The 21,505-nt window shown below is 37.0% G+C and overlaps 1 protein-coding gene across 4 annotated transcripts in view; it reads right to left on the reverse strand.

Moving 5' to 3' along the window:
- cntnap5l (contactin associated protein family member 5 like) overlaps nt 1-21,300 on the reverse strand; it is a 66,168-nt gene extending 44,868 nt beyond the window's left edge. For 2 of the 4 annotated variants that reach the window (XR_014604293.1, XM_084100972.1), the window contains exons 1-2: nt 20,994-21,300; nt 4,432-4,542 (exon numbers count right to left, since the gene is read on the reverse strand). Coding sequence is in view for 2 of the 4 variants with exons in the window: in XM_084100972.1 (XP_083957098.1) it covers nt 4,432-4,542; nt 20,994-21,072 (190 nt within the window). In the remaining 2 variants the exon portion in view is untranslated. The remainder of the gene's footprint in view (nt 1-4,431; nt 4,543-20,993) is intronic. The other 2 variants (XR_014604294.1, XM_084100973.1) reach the window with 1 other exon arrangement.
- Between the last annotated feature and the right edge of the window lie 205 nt (nt 21,301-21,505).

Here is a 21,505-nt window from a genome sequence, read left to right on the forward strand (position 1 = left end):
TGCCAGAATTCGGGAAACGGTACCTACAGGAAGAATGCTGGCAGAGAGGACAATCTATAAATCAAGCAAGCGGTATATTAAAGGAATTGTGTTTGATTTCTGCAAGTGGCATGATAGAAAAGAAATGACACACACCTTGGAACAACAATAAAGAACACTGCCCATGTTATCAAATGCAAAAATTTGCAGAAAAAGTGCAGCCTGTAAAGATCTGAATCTGCCAAATAAATTTGCTTGTTATGTCATTCGATATGTATTGTCTACAAAAATATCATAATTATTGTTTTAACGGTGCATTAATATTTTGAGTTATATTTAAGACACAATATTGTCAACAAAAAATGTATAATTAAACCACAGCTGTTTTTGGTCGCCAAGAAACACACAGCAGTTGGATACTGAAAAAATCAGTGTTTTGAATGGATAAATTTAATAAATTATTCAATGATAGAATGAATCTGCTGTTTGAACGAACTGTTTGAATGTATTGTTTCAATAAACTGTTTGAGTTAATGACTCAATGACTCAACTCATTTCATATTTAAAGTATTGTTTTATTTTTCTATTTAAGCAGCTGTAAATGCATTCAATCCACCTCTGAGCTACATTAAAAAGTCTGTGTAAATGCCACTTCAGATACAGCTTCTGTGCCACGTCTGCAGTGCAAATATGGATACAGATTTAATTTGATTGGTAACAGTGTTTTATTATTTTAATTGAATTTATTGATTAAATTTGACATCAAAGATTATGCATCCATCTAAAAAAGTAATAAAATAGTTACACTATAAAGGTAAAAGTCCCCTGGAAATCAGTTTAATGGGTCAAATATTGTATCATAGTGGAAAAGTTAATTTCTATTACTGCTGATTATACACTGCACAGAAATTGTAGAATATGAAAGGCTTCTGGAGTCAACTGTCAGTGACAGGCATAAACCAGTCAAAGTAACAGCACAAAACCACTGAGCAAAATATTGTTTAATTATCATTATCGTTAATCTTTTGTGTCAATATCGCACGCCTCTAGCTCAAGTTGCTTTTAAAGAGGACATAAAGCTGGTGTGGAAAAAGGAAACCCTCAAGGTCAGGTGTGACAGGGTTGCCTCAGGGCAAGTCAGAACAAGATGGCCGGATACTAAATGCTTTATCAGTGCTGTTCAGTGACTAGGTACATATCATCTGTAAAGATTTTCACACAAGGTCAGGGTGAACACTCTGTACTTGTTGGATTTTACTGTAGGCTCCATGTGAAGGCAGATAAGATTCTTTTAGTATGTGCTAGGGCTGTAGTCAAGACCACCTTTGTCGAGTCCAAGACAAGTCCAAGACCAGGACTAGTCGAGTCCAAGTCAAGACCGAGTCCAAAAAGGTTTGAGTCCGAGTCAAGACCGAGTCCAGGACAGGAAAAAAAAAAAGCAGTCTGCTAAAAAAATATAGGCTAGCCTATAGAAATTAAATCATGTAATAATGAAATAATGAATAATTTTAATTTTATTTAAAATAATTGACTAATTCAAAGAACAACAAAAAAATAATAATTATATAGGCCTAAAGGAGCACACACATTCGTTTTGACTGTCTGATCAGCCTTACATTCTGTTCCTGTCAATCATACACGCGATGTCAACCAATTAAACTGCATGAGGGAGGGCCGAGCCAACTCACAGACACACACGCACACACAAGAAATGCGGATAAACCGCGGATCGGGCGGATGACGTGACGAAAAATTATATTTTAGCCTACCACTCGTGGAATAGGCAAAGAAAGAAAGGTAAGAAAAAAAGTCGGAAAACTTTGCCCATTAATTAGATGTGCAAGGCAAGCAGGCTAGTTTTCGGGGTGTTATAAACAATTAAAAATGTGAATATTCACGTTGCACTAGCGGTGGACTTTCAGCGAGTTTATTTAAACATTTATTTTTTATAGAGCCGTTTATGAGTCAAAAGAGCCGGCTCTTTTCATTGAGCTGAGTGAAACGAACCGGCTCACGAAAAAGAGCCGAAATGCCCATAGTTATTAGGTGGCCAGTGTTTCACTTTCCCTCCAATAATATTTTGTTTTAATATCGTGGCGACGTATGTGTGATTACTGGGAACATAATAAAGACACCTGGACTCGGTCGAGACCAAAAGCCATATTTGGCAAGACCAGTGGCCGAGACCGAGACAAGTCCGAGTCCGAATACCAGCGAGTCCGAGACAAGTCCGAGACCATAGAAAAGCGGTCTCGAGTCCGGACTCGAGTCCTAGACCGGACTCGAGTACTACAGCCCTAGTATGTGTATCCATAAAATGTATTTTTTGTTTAATTTTTTTAATAATTTCCAACCTGACATAAATAACAGGCACAGACATAAATGACAACTTACAGATCTTGTATTCTAATGACAATCAGAGACAGATAATAAATAGATGGATAGATCTAAAGATAACATTTGGTATCTGCACACGTTTGGATCAGGCTGGCAGTGACTGGGAATGGGCTGCCTGTCTGTGTCTCACAGTGAAAGAAAACCTCCTGCTGTTACTAAGAAAGAGGCATGATGAGAAAAAGAAATGCCTTGGGGGTGACAAGGGCAAGACGCCATATCGTAGCCCCACTTATTACCGCTAGAAGACACTGTTAATCCAAAAAGTTACGAATCTACTACCAAGTTTGGTATTGTGATAATTTGCGAGTGCCACCAAGCATCATAAAGAAGTTCTTGGAGTGTGTTTGGCCCATGAGGTCAAACAACTTACAATGCACAAAACAACGCTCTCAAAGGGCCTCAACATTAGCTGGTATTTCTGGCCTGTCTATGCTTAACTGCCTAATTGGCTGGGGAGTTTTCTCAAGTGCTTCTTCAGACTGTAATCAGCTGCTGATTGTTAGGTTGCATTAATCAAACTGCTCTTCACCTCCCTGAAGTAAAAACCACAACACGTTTGCTTAGTCATAATTTATATACCTCGTGCTTTGCCAAAGCTCAGTCTGACAAAATACTTTGTGAGTGTTTTAGGATCATTAAGCAAATCATGAGCAGCCATTATACTCCTTCTGGGTTTGATCCCAATGGTTTTTGGGGCTGTTGTTGTTCTGGAAACATCGATCCACCAGCATTTCTGATGAAAAGGGATACAGTTCACCCAAAAATAAAATCATCATTTACTCACCCTCATATTGTTCCATTTTCCATGTGCCATGCCATGTTCCACTTTTTTCAATTAGGACTGACTTTTCTGTCCAAAAACCCACTGAGATAGATCTCAAATCAAAATCTCATATTTTACGTACCACAGAAGAAAAAACTCACACAGGTTTGGAATGACTTGAGGGTGATGACAGAATATTCATTTTGGTTAAACTTTCCTTTCACTTTCACTTCACTTTCATTTAAGGAGAATCTTACACCGTGTCCTAAGCAGACCCCCAGATATAACACGAGTACAAGAAGTGACACAATCAATCAAAATCACAGCCAATTAGGAGAGTGTGTGGGCAGAGCCTCTCTGCAAGCGCACTGCACTCAGAATGAAATGGATAAGTAGAGCTATAATTATAACGCAAAATTATATTTAAACTCACAATAAATGCTTTTAACATTAAATAAAGAAAATAATCGGTACATGAGACTATCATTGTCAGTGTTGTTCCAGCCGCAATGTCACGGAAATATAAAAAAGATTCCTTTTAATCGCGTGTCGTTGCGTCGCATCAAGTCTGGTTAGGATATGGTGTTATTCAAAAAGCGAACCAGTTCTGTATTTCCTAAAGGCAGTGTAAGCCTAGTAGATCAAAGAGACCATTGGTCCCAATCTACCTAGGCTTACACTTCTTTTGGTAAATACAGACCTGGAAAAGAATAGCTGTTGCTTGACAATTTACAAACACTTATTAAAAACGAGAGTTAGTTAACACTGATTCGAATATTCAATGGCACCGTCATTAAGAGGAAAAACACCCTTTACAAATTAAATATGATTACCATAAGAACAAGTTTCTAAACTTATTTCAGTTCCTTTAGCTTCCTTTGAGTCTATATTTACATTTTGAGTAGTTATAAATAAGTTGCATATTGTCACAAGAGATTTATGTTTGTCTATGTGTTGTCACACTTAAGAAATGACTTCTAAAACATTTTCAAATCTTGCTTCAGGTACAGCTAATCACCAGAACTTTTCACATCAGTACTGCTCATGGATGACAGCGGACTGTTATATTCCCTCCAATGAAAGTATAAAGTCTTCTAATACTTTTTTGCAATGTTTGTGGAAGCTAAATCGCATTACGTTAGGTATTCATACAAAGAAAAAGCTTTATGTCAACACTTTTCCTGACAAGGACAAATTTCCCTTCTGCTTAATTCTCTAGTCACATAAACACAGACAACTGGATGTTATTTGCTACAAACAGGGCAAGAGAACATGAAGACAGGAGCACATACCATCTCTTCTGTTGAGTTTAGAATAGTGTGGTGACCTCCTGTCAGAAAATTTTGATGAGTTCTGGAAGGAAGTCGGGGGTAGTGATGTCATCAGAGGCTCTTCACAGTAATCTGGATAAAAATAGAATGAAAAGTTGCGTTAAAAACCAAACAAAAGAAACGTTTGTCTTTAGTTCTTTATTAGAAATGGAAAACAGTTAAGGGTTTATTCAATTATATAAATAGTATCATCTGATTTTTATTTTATTGTATTATATGGTTCATTAGTTAAAATATTGAATATTATATGACTTTCAATTTTATTACATGATTTCAAAAGTTTTGTTTTTGCATGCACTAAATATTAACTCAAAACCTTTTGTTTTACTGGGCACAATTTGCTAAAAAAAGAATTTCAGCTCATTAATGAGGTTCGAATCTGAAACAAAAAACCTCTTTTAATTGTAGAGGCATAGTTTAATTGTGCAAGGTGTGATGTAAAGACATCTGTTCTCTGTAGAGACGGCCAGTTTGTGAGAGTTAACTAAAGTCTTGAGTCTTGCAAGCTGTTACATGTAGTCTGCCTTTCATCCGACTGAATTGTCAGTGCTGGTTTGTCATTGAACCCTGCCTATTTTTTTTAAGGATTCACTTCAACAGGTTTCATGTTTGAAACTGTCTAGGTTGTCAGGAATTTTATACTGATCCGAGATTGTGAGTATTATAATAGGAGTAAAAAAAAAAAAAAGAAAAAAAAAAGAAGGTTCAAAGAAGATAGATTTTATTATCGGTACAGTATGTGACAGCACAAGTTGAATCAGAGTGTTCATTCAAATCTTGTCAGTTCATTACAGCAGTAGTAATTTTAGCTCAATGTGGTTGGCAAGAAAACCCATTTGATAAAGCTCAGGACCCTTTTCAGTTTGGATGAAAGAGACTGAAGAAAACATTTCTGTGGCCATCAGTCCAGGATGCTTTTAAAGCAAGGAATGTACAACCAATTGCAAACTGCTTCTTTATATATCACCGTACAGACATTATATAGATAATCATACAACTAACCATCAAGCACACTAACTGCTTCTGTACGGACAAAGACTGAATGCTCAGGAAGTTCATGCGAGACCATACCAAAGGTAAGAATATTGTACTTTAAAGGTAAATAACATGCTGTAATTTTCTTTTCTTGCATCCTTCAATGGCCTTCTCAACGGAAACACACAGATCAAAAGAACTCTAATGAACCGCAGCTCGACAGCCCAAACACATTAGTCTCAAGCTTCCAGAATATGCATGTATCGTCAGAATAACAAAACAATGAACAGCAGGTTAGGGAACCATTAGCTGTGTCCAGGGAGCATTTTAAAGCTCTCTCCTGTTTCAGCAGCGTAAGCACTTTGCAGCACTCTCCATGGACCAGGGTAAAAATATATCCTTATTTAGAGGGCCTTTGCATTTGTGGCAACATTTTGCCTGGCAATCACTCATTTGACATTGAATTGCCTACTCCCAAGTTTGACGCTCCCAATAGCCATCTCTCCGTCTCTTTTGTTCTCTACTCCTCAATCTCGCCCATCTTTCTGTTCACCCACTCTTCATTTTCTGTTTTTCCTCCTCCTTTCTCACCATCTCACACGCACACACTCCCACTTTCTCTTCAACTTAATGAGAAAAGAGAGAAGTCTCGCCATTGTGAGGGGGCTCACATGTGTTATTGCCACCATAAGGGAGCCATAATCTGAGTCAGCAGTGCTCTCCGCTGCATCAGAGAGAACAGCTGCGGCATCGTCCTTTCACTCTCAGCTGAGCAAATGACACACAGCACCCCCTTCAGATTTACTCCTACAGTAATAAGTAGCATTTTAAGAAAGTTCATTGAAGAAAGTGATGAAGTGTCCTACTAGATGTTCTGCAAAGCTCATCTGAGGTTGATTTGTTTGCACTGAAATACAACCTCAGAGATTGCAAATGATATACCTGACGTTTATGTGACACCCTCAAGGGTGTGACATCATTTGATGAGGACAACAAAATATTTCACGTCTGAATTAAGGACCTTGTAAATTTCACTGAAGCACATAATTCAGAACTTTCACATGTCCTGAAAGTTATCAGGCCATTTTTTTTGTGTGTGGGAAATTAATAAACAGGCAGTGTCAGGATTTTAAAAACACTGGAGGTCTTGTTGACTCCAGCAATATTTCTAACAGGATTTTTTCATTAAACAAATAATTTCCCAATGGAGTGTCTAGACCTGAAGATGTTGCGGATGATAAGGGCACATATAATGTGACTAATGTTTAATTACCGTAAGCACAGACAAGGGATGGACTTAAACAAACTAATAATCCCACTCAAGATTTTGAAACATTACATGTGGAGTCAACAAACGAACAAGAGCTAAGAATAGGACGATACTCTGTGAAAACTGATCCAGCAGGCTTTATTCAGATGCTTGTTGACCCATTTTGAGAGAAACTGACAATCACTACAAAAGCTGAGCAAGTGAATATTCTTTGAAATTCTATACATATTTTACAGATCCTGTCATATATATTTAATTATGCATTAGCCTCATTCAAGCAACCCATTTAAAACTAAATAACTAGCTTTATATTTCAAAAAATATATTAATGAGTACTGTTTTATTACAGTTCTTTATATGAATAATGCAGACGATTCCTGTCAATTCTGTTTTTCTTCCTAAGAAAGATATCAAACACATTTATTAAAATGTAGACAGTTGAACCTAGCAGAAAAACAAGAGGTATTTTATCAACACAAACCAATTCATAGACATTGTATTGACAGATAACTTCAGAGCAAACGTGGGCAGGGTCTGCCACTTTAAGACGTTTCGAGAATCACTGAATCCATATCAAATGAAAATTCAGCCTATGTTAGCTGTTATTCAGACCTTATTGTAAACGTTTGTTTCAATGTGTATGTTTCATTAAAAAAAAAAAAAAAATCATTCTGTAGAGTTCCAACGCTGCTTCAAAACACCTGTCTGTAATTAAGTGTTCCTCGAGATCTTATTTAGCTGGTGCAAGCAGAACTTTGAGGTATCCCCAGGATTTGGCACCGCTAGTTAAGCCAAAATAATGAGAACCCATCCCACTAAATAAATATCCTAAACAGTCATTACAGACAATTGAACTATTGAGCATTCAATGGATTTGGTTTATGTGATCTCAAATCATGCTGAAAAGAACAATGAAATGTTCTTCAGAAACACTGTTGTAAATCCACCATTGTTGGTGGCTTCATAAGTATCCTCAGCTGGAACACTTTCACCTCATCAGCCAATCAAAATGTGCGCTTTTATCTTTCATAAAAATGGTTTATGGCCCTTCATGGTTAAAACAAAAGCACCTCTCTTCAAGCCCCGTCATCTACAGGAGCACATCAATGACCTTTCGACATTTAAAAAAAAAAACATCTACAATTTTACGTTCTCCCTCTCTTTTAGCCGTATGCACATGCACACATGTTCACATCACAACATAACAATGAGAGACCACAGTAAAGTGTTTGCCTAGCAACTGGCATATAATTATATTTTTCCATGACAAAATAACCCCGGGAGCAGCAGCATTTTGAAGTGGCTGAATGACAGACATTATGTGGAATTTTAGGACTAAGAAAGGTGGACCTGAGTCAGTGACGTCTCAGGCAGGTCTGTGTCTCTGATGCACTCTTCATTCTGTCCTGCTTGAGAGTGGAACCACACATGGTCATTGTTCAAAAGGTCAGATATTATTACTGTGCATCCTCAATGTGTCCTGGGCAAGAGTCCTTTAATCATGTGGTCCAGGGGGCACAGAAAAGAAAGAAAGGGGGCAGGAATGGCAAAGAGAAATGAGAGGAAGAGAATAAGGGAATGCTGGTAATAAGAAAGAGTATAAAGCAGGGATCGGCGAGGAACTTAGGCAAGTTTGCCGCCATTGGAACACGGAGGTGTAATCATTGGAATGCAAGCAATAACAGAGGAGAGAGGAATATTATGCATATAATTTTATTTAGTTGTTTATTTTAGAAATGCTGAAGTCAATCATATCTGCACAAATCTTTCAGCAATCCTTCTTTGTAATCACACAGACAGTTTTATTGAGTTCTAAAGCTTTATGGGAAGCCAAACACTCCAAAAGTGGGATGAAACTGCAATACACAGCAGAACCGCACAGTGCGAATCACTGGAGAGTGTATCTGTTTACACTCACGGCCCACTGAAGAGCGCAGAGATCCGTTCCATTAACTTGCGCAAACCAGAAACTGATCTGCAAACAAAAAGTGGAACGCTCTAGTAATGGATCTACTGTCCTGTGGGTCGCGCAGTCCTACTCGCAGCAACAGCAGTGCTGCAGCAATTACACACTTTGGTCTTCAGTTTTGCTGATTTTCGCACACAAAGCAATACTTTGTAAAACAAAAGGATATTACTTCAATAAAGAATATTGAATACTACAGTGGCCCTGCTTTTCACGCAAAATATTTCACAAAAAGCAGTTCGATTTCAAATTATTTAAAACAATTGTTTAAAATGGAGATAAAGTATTAGGGGTGCGGAAAAAAATTGATTCATATATGAATCGCGATTCTATCTTCTACCGATTTGTATCAATTCACAAATTTCAAAAATCGATTTTATAAAGTGTTACACTTCATTAACTTCGCAGTACTAAAAGTTACTTACAGTTATTGACGTTAATCACAATAAGCCGCGAACAAGGACACAGATGCCGCCTCTCACATGTATGCGATCACGAATTCAGTTCTCTTTCACAGCTACACACACAATTATGTCAAAATGCACATCATGTGGACTGTGGAGCATGCAATGTAAACAGAGTCGGTTATACGCAGGTCCTACGCAAACGAAAACAAATGGGAGAAAATCGGATGTGTAACTATATCCGTGCATTCATTCTTAAAGGGACATCTGGCAGCCTCATAAATTTCATTAATGTTAATGAAAAAATGTATTGATTGTAGTCAGCTTAAAGGGCTTTTGTATAATATTGGGTTGACTAAAATGGGAAGAAAACCTAAATAAATGTCAAGGTTCGCATTTAATTCAGTAGGATTTGTTTTCCTTCTAGACCTATTAAACTGTCTATCGCAGTCAAATAAGAAAAGTAACAAAAAACAGTAAACTACAGTTAAATCTATGCACATATCGAATCGTGACCTCAAGAATCGATTTGAATCTAATCGTGAGGTACCAAAAGATTCCCACCCCTATAAAGTATTACTAAAATACTTTGTATTTTATAAAAAGTATTTGTTCATAACATGTAACACTAATTGTGAGAGTCCAAGTTGATTGATAGTTGATTTTATACATACATAAAAAAAAAGGTTTGGAGTCAGCTCAAATTTGGTCAAGCTGGTCAAAATCAATGTCAAAATTGGCTCAGAGAAGTTTTGAGAAAAGCTTTTTTTCCACATTTTTAACTGTAATTTAAGTGTACAAAAACTTTTTGGGTCCACTGCATATTGGTCTATACTATAAAACAGATTTAATTTGGAGGCTGACATGTCAATTCATGTAAAACAGGTTCCCGACTCCTGGTGTAGAGGGATCACAGGACAGTTTTCAACAGCTGTAAACAATGCAGGATAAAGTGAAAGAGAGGAAGTGATTATGATTATCTCAGAAAGGACAGGATGTGCTAAACACCTCAAGCATCCAGGTCTAATGAACGCACATCACGTCATAGAGTTGTTTAGCCCACACTGCTCTAAGCTATTTATAGCTTGCGGGATCGATCACCCATCTGATGGGCCGCCGCGATAGCGCTGATTAAGGTGGGAGATTAATGGCAGATTAACTGGTTTCCACAGTGTTTCCGCCAGGCATTGTTTAAATCATCTCCCAGCGGAATGACAGCAGTACTTGCAGTGTAAATAGGATCTTTGATAAGATTGCCTGACAAATAACTCTGTTTGGCCCTTTAGATACCATTATCTGATGCACAGTATAATACAATTCTCTGAGATTTAAACCACAGAAATGGATCTGAAATCTCTTTCCAAAAACTGTGAAAGGATAGTGGGCAAACAGACATGAACTTTTTTTAAATATGACATTTTTAACACTTTAAAATCAAATTTTTGATCTCTAATTGAGATCTAATGGTCCTGCTGTGAGACAAATGGATTTTTAAAAAGTATTTCACGTGTTCTCTTAATGTCAATGATAATTCACAATAATTATAATACAATTTGAAAAATGCTATTTAAAGGTGCTCTAAGTGATGTTGGGTGACGTCACTTCTTGTTGACGTTAAATGTGTTGTCAAACAAAACGGAGGCTAGCTAGACCCTCCCTCCTCCTCATCCCAGTAGCACCTAACTGCAGTACACAAGATCCAGGGGGCGGAGTTGGATCCAGATATAAGGGGTGGAGAGGTTTAGGGGTGGGTTTAGGGATCAGGGGGTGGAGATGGGTAGGTTTAGGTATATGTAAGGTGGGAGGAGTTGGATCTGGATCCAACCCCTCCCCCTGGATTTCGTGTTCTGCAGTGAGGACCATCTCCCTCATCCACGCACTAACCCCCTAAACCCCACCCCAAATCCTTCTTGTCGGTTATTGGCTATAACAGTTTGTTATGTTTTGTGGTGAGGGTTAGCCCAGTTTTTTTGCCATTTGTGGAACCTGGGGTGTCTACAGAGACTGTGTTTTTTTTTTACAGTGTGTTCAGGGGACAGGCAGCTAGCGGATGGTGAGGAGGTGTTTGCTGTATGTGACAAAAAATGTTTTGGCCTAAAAAACACGTGACATCGCTTAGAGTACCTTTAAAGATGTTTTACATGGAATCACACCACAGGACAGGTCAAACTGAGCAATGAGCAGCATTTTTATGACAATAGATCCTAATGATATAATGCCATTTTTCATTTCATTGTAACAAAATAATTATTTTAATGACATCCTGATTGTGTTCTGTTCAGTGGGCAGGCTGGGGAAGAATATATTTATATAATTCTTACTCTAAATAGCATGAGGAAATTCAGTTAGTTTAGAAATTTAAAACGGATTATAAAAATACACACTCTAACCTGATTAATAACTCCTGGCCTTAAAAAAAAAAAAAAATCATAAAAAACAACAACCTTGACAAGCAGAATTATGAAAGCTTAAAACATGTTATTTGTGTGTGCATGTTTTTTTTTGTTTTTTTTGTTTTTCTGTCTGAGATGTGTCATTTGGCAGGCGCTCTGTTTGTATTTATCCGATCCTGAGCCGTGGCCTTAATTTCCCCTCATCAAAACTCGGGAGGATTTTGTTTGTCCTTCACTTTGCTTTAATCTCTGTAAATCCCTGCCTGCCTGCTTTGATCTTCATTTGTGTTTGACTGGGAGGGTCCTCTCACCATTTGTTTGTGACTGGGAGGGCCCTCTCACCAACTCTCCCACCTGACCGGATCCTTAGAATATCAGATCCATCAAGTTCCTCTAAGATCAGTGCAGAGATAGACCGACTAAAAGCAAGAGACAGAAAAAAGAGACTATAGGATAATACCCTCCTATCAGAAACTGTGGTCTAGGGCATTGATGTTTTTTTTACCAAGAAAGAGATTTCAAAGGAAGGTAAACAAAAATGTCTTTAAAAAAATATCACCTAATATTACCAAGAACTGCACAGGCCCAGCAATATGCTAAATTAGTAACACGACAAAGGCTGAATAGCAAAATTTGCAGGAGCTAAGAAAATAGTCTGTAAAAATCAATGGGACACTTGTGGATGTGAAAACCAGTCTATTGGGACCTTAATGTGGGAACACAACATAACAACTATGTCCCTTTTAATTAAATATACGATATTCTATGAGAATCCCTGTGATGCAGCAAAACAGAGTGAACATTCATCAACAACATCTAAAATAGAAGTGGTGCTGTAACCTTTATAAAATGTAACTACAGCATCTAACAACCTTGAATATACATTAACACAAGCAATTCTCTGAGACAGTATATGACACCAAACACGTCTTTCTGCAGTCAGTAAGCCACTGATCCTCTGAAAGTTCACAAACACTGCGGCACAGACTATATGCAGCTCTGGCGTTATTGGCAGTGAAGAGCAATTTAAGTGACTGTAGAGGTAATTGAGTTTATTTAGAAAACTCAAGATTCTTGTACTTGTCTTGGGTGTTTGGAGAAAATAAATAACCTGTAATATGTAAACACGGCCAAATTATAATGAGCAAATTGTGAACAGTTTATGCTGACCTTTTATTTATGTAATAAAGAAAGTTAGTACTAGTTACTAGTGATGATAACTACTAGTGCAGATTTGTTCAGAATACATTCTCTAGATTTGTCAGTCAAATTAATTGTAACACCAGCCAATAAGGGTAAAACATAAGGCGCACAAATTAATTAATAAAACTAATACTTATACTCATTTTTGCTTATTTCCAAAGATAAGGTGAGGTCAATGATGAGGAGTCAGACACAGCCAAATCAAAGACATTACAGTACATCATTTTTTTTTTTTTTCTTGACAAATGCATCTTGTACATCCAGTTTTAACAATATTTTCTTGTGAATTTGAGTAAGCATCTGGGCCGTCCTACAGACAACACTGATTGGACCCTCAGCTTTAGGGTCAGCAGAAAACAATCACACTGATCTCTTGGCAAGCTGAATTTTGATTATTTCAGATGTCAGTGCCTCACAAATCTTCCACATATTTTTACACAGGGCATTTTGTGATTATTTATGATCATCTGCTGCTGGCATTTCAAACTTTTAGTGCTTTGGATCATAGGTGGAGTGGGGGCAGACCAGAGCCAATGATTTTGTCTGAGCTGTGAATAATAAAAATTATATGTATATATATATATATATATATATATATATATATAATTCATATCCAAATTTTTTGTGTTGAATGAGTAAAGCTGTTTGCCGTTAGGATGAAAAAAAGTTTTAAAAGTAAAATTTTTAGGCTGCTCTACCACAGTGGTTAATAGCGCTTGTCAATGTCAAAATGTTCGAGATGACCAATTAAATCAAAGAAGGCAGGTCTTACGGTCTTACAGTCACTGTCACAACACAACAACAGTTTGTAGAAAGATGTAAGTAGATGTAAGTATAAACAACTGTTTTACGGTACAAATGTGACCGACAGTAATAGACTAGCGATGCAAACTTCTCAACTTTTTATGAAATTTTGCCAATTTGAATTGAAAATAGGCAATCATGATTCATGTCATTTATAAATGAATGTGACGAGATAAGAAACTTTTGCGTTTTCCACATTAGACATATACGAATAAGAGTGAATGCATGCACATTTTTAAATTGATGTAGTTTAAATTGATTACTTCATAACTATGATTACCATTCTCATGTATTTATTCCTTAAAATCCCATAAATTATTATTTATGAAAAAAAAAACTTTATTTCCACAGCTTTGCTCTGATAGGCACTCATGCACACCAGCACACAGAGTTGGGTCTGTTGGAGGATAAAAAAATAGGCAGTGGAATTAAGGGTGAAAGCCATTTTTTAATTGAATACCTTATGGAGGATTAGGAGAGTATAGCCTCTGCCATGTCCCACGTATCTCTGTGTGTGTGTTCACTTAATCATGTTATAGCATATGCTCGTATATTTTATGTTTAACTTTTATTGAGTGAGAAACCACTCCAAACAAATCAGTGCATGAGTGAACTATGCAAATGATTTACACTGAAACACAAACCTATTTTCCTAATCAGTTTGACTAAAAAAGACCTGAATCAAAAAGAGTGATTTATTCATGAAATGGGTATTGCTTCTTCTGGGGCCGGAATCATGAAACATTCTTACGAATAAAATGCTTCTTAACTGCTATTCATACTTTGCACGTGACGTCACAAGTACTGGCTGGCGGGCAAGAACGTCGTTCTCCAGCAACGAAACCCAGTAAACTAATCAAGGATCTTGCCAGGACGTCGCCAGTTTTACTATACAAAAGTTGGTGTTTTGAGGTGTAAACGACATGCCTGATAGTAACCGCAGATGAGATAGGCAACCTTCACAGTGTACACGTCTGTGCAGTGATCATTCCATCACTCCATCAAAGGTAATTTCAACATTTGTTTGAATACAATGGGAGTATGATCATGTAATTAATCGTGTCTTTAAGTTACCCTGTAGTTTCGTAAATCAACACCACCAGCTGGTTCGGCGAGTCAGCTGTTTGTGTTATGAGTCTAAGCTAGGCTAACTGTACGTTCACACCGCCGCTGGCGAGAGCGGCAAAATTCATTGAAAATGAATGACTTCCGGGCACTTTGACGCTCTCGCCGGTGGCGGTGTGAACGCACAGTAACAGCTGTCGTCTTTTGCTAACAACATTAAACGGTGTGATAGGTTGTTTTGAGGTTTGTGATATCTATGGTTTTCAATGAGAACCAGAGATGACCCAAGAGTAGAGCTAGATTATTTACGGAGGAATTATTACTGCTCGATTACCTTAAAAAAACTTGTCTGCTTTACACAATTTAGCTACCTTGAGTTAATCCTGGTCCATAGTTATGCAGCTAGCTCGCTAACAGACTTGATAGCTACTAGAAAGACCTGGAACTACAGGACTCTACGTTGAAAATACCCGTTTGTTGCCCGCCAGGTATCCATGGTAGTCACGTGACTGCAAAGTATGAATTTAGGGTCCATGACTTTTGCCTCAATGAACTCCTAATTACCACTTGTTAATAGTTAGTAAGGTAGTTGTTAAGTTTAGATGTTGGGTAGGGTTAAGGGGTGTAAAATAAGGTCACATAGAATAAGGCATTAACATGTGATTTATAAGTACTAATAAACAGCCAATATCCAGGTAACATGCATGCTAATAGACAACTAGTTGATAGTGAGAATTGGACCCTAAACTAAAGTGTTACCAAACCAAATTCTCCTTAAAAATAATTGTAAATAAGTTCAAATAACTTCCAACTTGTAATAAAGGATTATAACATAACACTATAATACTATTACTGGGGATGTACATTTGGACAATGAAAATGCAAACAGGTTTTGGTCATGAATGTTAAACTTGACCAAAATTAGTCAAATAGAGTTTTTAACTTTATAATTACAACATAACTTTGGTAACATTCAGCATATTAGTGCACCCATTCACAGGATCACACTCACTCACTCACACACACACAGATCCTACAGGGTGCATAAAGCGAGAGCGCAAAAAGACAGAGTGCAAATTAATTCAACAGACAGACTTTAAGAAATAACCACCTAAAGTGTATAACACATTAAAAAACATGATGCCAAGTGCTGAACAGTACTGTAATCTGCAGGTAGTGCAAAAAGACTTGATGTTTTTCATTGAGTTGATCAGAGGGTCTAGGGAAAGAACTGCCACACTCTGCCTGTTCAGAATTGCATTTGGAACATTGGGTCTCACTGACTAATAATTACACTATTCGTATTTTTAAGCACATTTGAACTTCTCACAAAAAATCTTTTCGCCTAATTCACAACACGTGCGAATGCTATGCACATGAATTTGTTCTTAACCTCGTTCTAATGTTGAATTCTGAGTATTCAAAACAAGCGACCGCGTGCCTAGGTAATCAATTTGCATAAAACACACTTAAACCATGTCCATATAAGGGCTTTCCGCGCACCCTTTTCTTTCGTCACTCTCAGCAAACGTGACGCCCTCTAAAGACGCGTTCTAATGCCAAGAGTGGCATCAAAGTTCAAACGCAATAAACAACTTTTATACAGACATTACAGACCTCTGATAAGCCAACTGTATATACACGTATCTGCATCTTTATGCAGAGCTACCTCGCAGCTTGAGCTATAACACACCTTTACTTACTCTTATACTGATCTTTTTACTAATATATATATATATTTCATCTTAACATGTTTATAAGCCCATCAAGAATATGTGATTTTTGTGTGCGAGTGGTTTCAGTTTATACATTTATTCGTAAATTTAGAATACATTTTAGAAATAACGTAATTGATGAATCATGATATAGCCTATATGATTTGTTTGTGAAAACATTTGATTTCACTCACTCACTCACTCACCCACTTTTTTAAAATGTATCTTTTTTTGTGAATCCGGCCACTAATTCTGAAAGGCGAACAGAAAAACAAGACTAGAGTTTGTCAGCTCTACCCCCTACTTAATCAATAAAATAGCTTCACTGCTGAAATGCTACATAATTTAAAATCTAGCTTCAATATTTGGAGTGACGCCTAAAACAGATTGTAAATATAACACGATGTCCCTTCAGCATTTCATGAATGTAGTGAAAACCAACTGAAAACAGCTCCATAAATAAACACCCACAAGACACACGCAACACTAACTGTAAACATGACTCAGAAGCACACAGACAGAGCATAATTCAGGCTCACTTCGCTCCCTAAATTCCTTAATCTACATCAACAGCTGTAGGCCAATGTAAGCATATTTCTTAAAGAAATTTGTATACGAGTCAAAATCTGCTAAGGGGTAATTAAATGTAAAAATTAAAACAAAATTTGATCAACCTTTGATAATTGCCTTAATCTTTTAAACAACATTTTATAAAAATCACCTATATTTCATATGAGAGTCAATTTGAATGACTACAGGGACTCATGTCATGATCACTCATTTAAAGGTGCATTGTAATATTTAGGAGGATCTGTTGACAGAAATGCAATATCATATATAACTATGTTTTCAGTGGTGTATAAAGACCTTACATAATGAACCGTTATGTTTTTATTACCTTAGAATAAGACATTTCTATCTACATACACCACGGGTCCCCTTACATTGAAATAGCCATTTTGCGCCAACATTGCGTTTCTACAGTAGCCCTAAACGGACAAGCGCGTTTCGTCACTATGTTGTTCTTCATGCAATGAAGCTAGCTAAAATTAAATAAAGTGAATAAAACACTGACACAATGATGAACAAGTAGCAATAAACATCATTTCTTCATTTATCTTTGTAAAGAAACCTCATTGCTTACTGGCTACTCCCTGCCGTCTCAGACGACGACATATTTTCCTGTCGGCCACCATAACTTCTGTTGGTTGCAATTCGCAACCTCACCACTAGATGCGGCTAAAATGTACAAAATGCACCTTTAACAGGTCATCTAAAATTACCAAAATGAAGAAAACACTATATTTGATTTATGGGTAATTCTAAAACATGCTGGAGACGTTCTAAATGCTTTTTGCGTAGTTCATTATACATGTTTTGAAGTTTATTTTGTGGCTTAAATAAATTACATGGTGCTCAGAGACTGACATGTTTGGCTTGGCAAATTCGTTGACTTTTGAAAATCAAGTAAAAAATGTTTTATACCAGGAAAGGACTGGAGGGGTTTTGATGCACAAAATTGTTTTTATTGTCTCTTACAACAAAATTGCATGAAAATGCAGATGTTGTAAATAATAGTAAAAAAAAAAAATCACTTAATTACCATTTTTACCCCTTAGCAGATTTGGACTCATATGTACAATATGGACGCACATTCTGTGCAGGAAAATAAACAATTCTACTGCTCTACCAGTGTAATGATAACATGCATGTGCCTGAAATATATGTAAACACCAAATGCCTCACAAAGAAACCTCACTGCCATTAAGAATTGAATTAATTTAGCTTTTCTGTGATATGATGCCAGAAAGACGCTGTCACATTACAAAGTGAAAGTGCTACTTGGAATAACTGCTGCTTCATTTACAGAATGCTGAAAAGGAAATGTGTTAAAAACGACACTAAAACGAAACCCAAATTTTGTTAAAAGCATTCTCCCAGTATAATCAGCTGTTAACTCTAGGGCTTTGTCTGAGATTCTTCATATAGCCCTGATCTCAGTGTTGATGTCTTTTTCAGAGCACTTTTATCCTAAGTGCAACTTATTTAAAGGAAAGTTATTTTCTCCTGGCAAGGGTCCACGAGTTCAATCACTCACACACCTGTTTTGTGGGCACAAGTCTGTGAGAGACAGATTGAAAACCGCAGAGGGCTTTTGTTCTCAGCGGGAAGAGAGTTAAACGCCACTTCTCTGTCTTCCAGAAGCTGCAGCACCACTGCCTGACATGGGCGGTGCTGATTGCTCGTAGACAGCAGCTTTCCACATTCCCCCAACAAAACATAACCTCATCACACTCATGCACACTAGAAATCACACCAATCACACTGAACCCCAAAACACTCACCAATCAGACTATATCCTCTCCTGCAAACCAACACACTTTGCAAAGGTTTATTGCAAAGGTTTTCAAACTGGTGTCCAACAGACCCCAGCAGAGAAATATATTGTTAATAAATAAACTTAACATTTACTAAATCTTACATAATTACAGTTTTATTTTGCTTTCTAAAGAGTGGTTTGAAATCATAAGATTTTATAAGAAATTCTACAAAATAGCCTAGTTATGTGGAAAATGAATTATTCATCTCATACATACTTTTAAAAGTACTGTTTTAAGGCAATATTTTATGTGAAGCGGCTTTGGAACTTTAATATATCTATACAGTACACTTACAGTAGCTAGAGTCTATACACTATACTTTTTCTGATATTTTTCAGATTCAATATTTTCTTTGGCTTTAGTACTATGTCAGTTTAAAACCCATTTAATTTTGATACAAATATTTCCCTTACCCACGCAGTTTAAATAGGTCTGTACATGAAAATATTTCCAGATGATTTTGTACTTTAATAAGGAATTCAAATAATTGGAGGATACTTGTAATGAAAAAAAAAAAAATGAAAACCTCTACTTTAGTGCACACCAAACCAATCACATTTCCAGACTACTGCAAATCTGCACCCTTTAAAACGCTCACTCACTAATCAAACACACTCACAGTTTGAAGGGATAGTTCACCCAAAAATGAAAATTCTGTCATCATTTAGATTTACATCATATACTATGGAAGTCAATGGGGCCCATCAACTGTTTGGTTACAAGCATTCTTCAAAATATCTTGTGTTCAGCAGAAAGAAAATCATACAGGTTTGGAGGGTAAGTAAATGATGACAGAATTTTCATTTTTAAGTGAACTGTCCCTTTTAATGGTCTTTCAATGCACCCCAAAACACACACATTGGTTTCACAATATTGAGTGGCTTCACCATTAGTGACTTCTCATAGACTCAGTGGTTTTCACAAGGAGGCTATGCCATTTGATAAACATCAACACTGAGACTAACCCTCACTCAAACCTGTTTATTATAGAGGGTGTAAACCAAAATATGTTTAGGCCAATCTATGAGCCTTTCCAACTAAAGACCATCACAAATAGAAGTCGTTTTTTCCAGGTTTTTATATTAGTGCGGACACAAAAAGTCCCCTCACAAGTATAGCAATACCTGTACACACACAAACACACACACACACACACACACCTGTTTTTACTACTATGGTGTCTTACATGCTTCTATACTGAGCTTAGCAATATATATATATATATATATATATATATATATATATATATATATATATATATATTTTTTTTTTTTTTTTTTTTTTTTTACCAATTTGCACAGCTTGCTAGTCTCCCCAATGTAGGTGATGACAGGGTTCGGCTCAGGCAATTTACCAGTACGAGAAGTTAAATTACCCCTCTGATATGCTGTGTGTGAACAAAGAATGAAGATTAACTCTAAACATCACATACACTGCATTTTTACAAGACAGTATTTATACGTTTCTAAATTGTTTTCCTAATTTGCCCAGCTTATAGTCTCCTCATTGTAGGTGAATTGAGTCTTTACTATTCTTAGGAGGACGTAGACAACACCTGACTCACACACACACACACACACACACACACTGCATCCTTTCATGCCAGTAAGCTATCGGAGGCTGTTCGATCACGGCAGATGTCCATAACAATCGCAAGCTTTTATTTCTGGAGTACCGGGACTCCTCCCATCGCGCTTGCTTGCTTCCAAACAGGTTAAATAAAATAGTAAATGAGATCGAAAAACTCAGTGCTTGACTTTTCAAGAAGTCTTTTTCTGCTCGCTCACGCCTTGGTGTGTGTGTCGATCAAAGAGGATACAGCCTATTAAGCTCTATCTATTTTATGGTATTAAAAGAGTTGTTTTCTTTCTTATACTTTTGACGTGATTACTTGTGTCTTTATTTAAGAACCGACTTATATCTAAAGATTTTACATTTCTGTGTGAGATTAAGATAGCATGGCCTCATCCCCACAATTAAAGTTAGCATTTACAAATTGTATACAATTATAGCGAAGAGTAGGCTACACTTTAACTGGAAATCTCAGTGAATGCATTAAAAGCATGATCCAAAAAACGCCTCAATGGAAGTTATATAAAATACAAAACACTAATAGATACAACAAACAGCCTATATTAATTTATTAATAATTAATGTATAAAAAGCACTGCGATTTTGATATTGGCTGCTTACAAAATGCATTGGTTTAACTGCTTTTTAATTAACGTTATGTGAGCAGGTTGACAGGATTCCAAAAGATTTTGTGTTTGAATGTGTCTAGATAAGGTTTAATAAACTGACATACTGTTTAAAAGTATTATTTCACAGAATAAATAAATGAACTTACAGTTGCTCGCCGATAAAACAGAAGTTAACGCGCTCAACGTCGTGAGGAAGAACATTCCGATGCTGTTGTGGAATCTCATGTTTGGAAAAAGTAGTACTCTGCTCCACGCTTCCGAGGTACCTCCGACCGTTAAAACCGTTAGGGGAAAAGCCTAAAAAGTCTCGTGAAGGTAGCGTTTTGACTCCCACCACAATGAGGTGCAGTCACAAATGAGCACGCGCCTCCCGCCGTTTCCTCAGATCCCTCTGAAGGACTGATCCAACACTTGCACGAGCGCTCTCTCTCTCTCTCTCTCTCTCTCTCTCTCTGAGTCGATGTTGATCTCAGTCACACACTATGTGCTTGGATGTAAGTGGTGCGTTTTCGATTTCAGGATCACGGAGAGATCCACAATTGGAAGATGTTGTCTAGCTGAGCATTTCTTTCTTTCTTGTTAAAGGGTTAATTAGGCTACCCCCAAAATGAAATTCTGTCGTTAATTACCATTACTCACCCTCATGTCATTGCAAACC

The sequence above is a fragment of the Abramis brama genome, assembly GCF_963993115.1.
Source record: "Abramis brama genome assembly, chromosome: 23".
NCBI lineage: Eukaryota > Metazoa > Chordata > Actinopteri > Cypriniformes > Leuciscidae > Abramis > Abramis brama.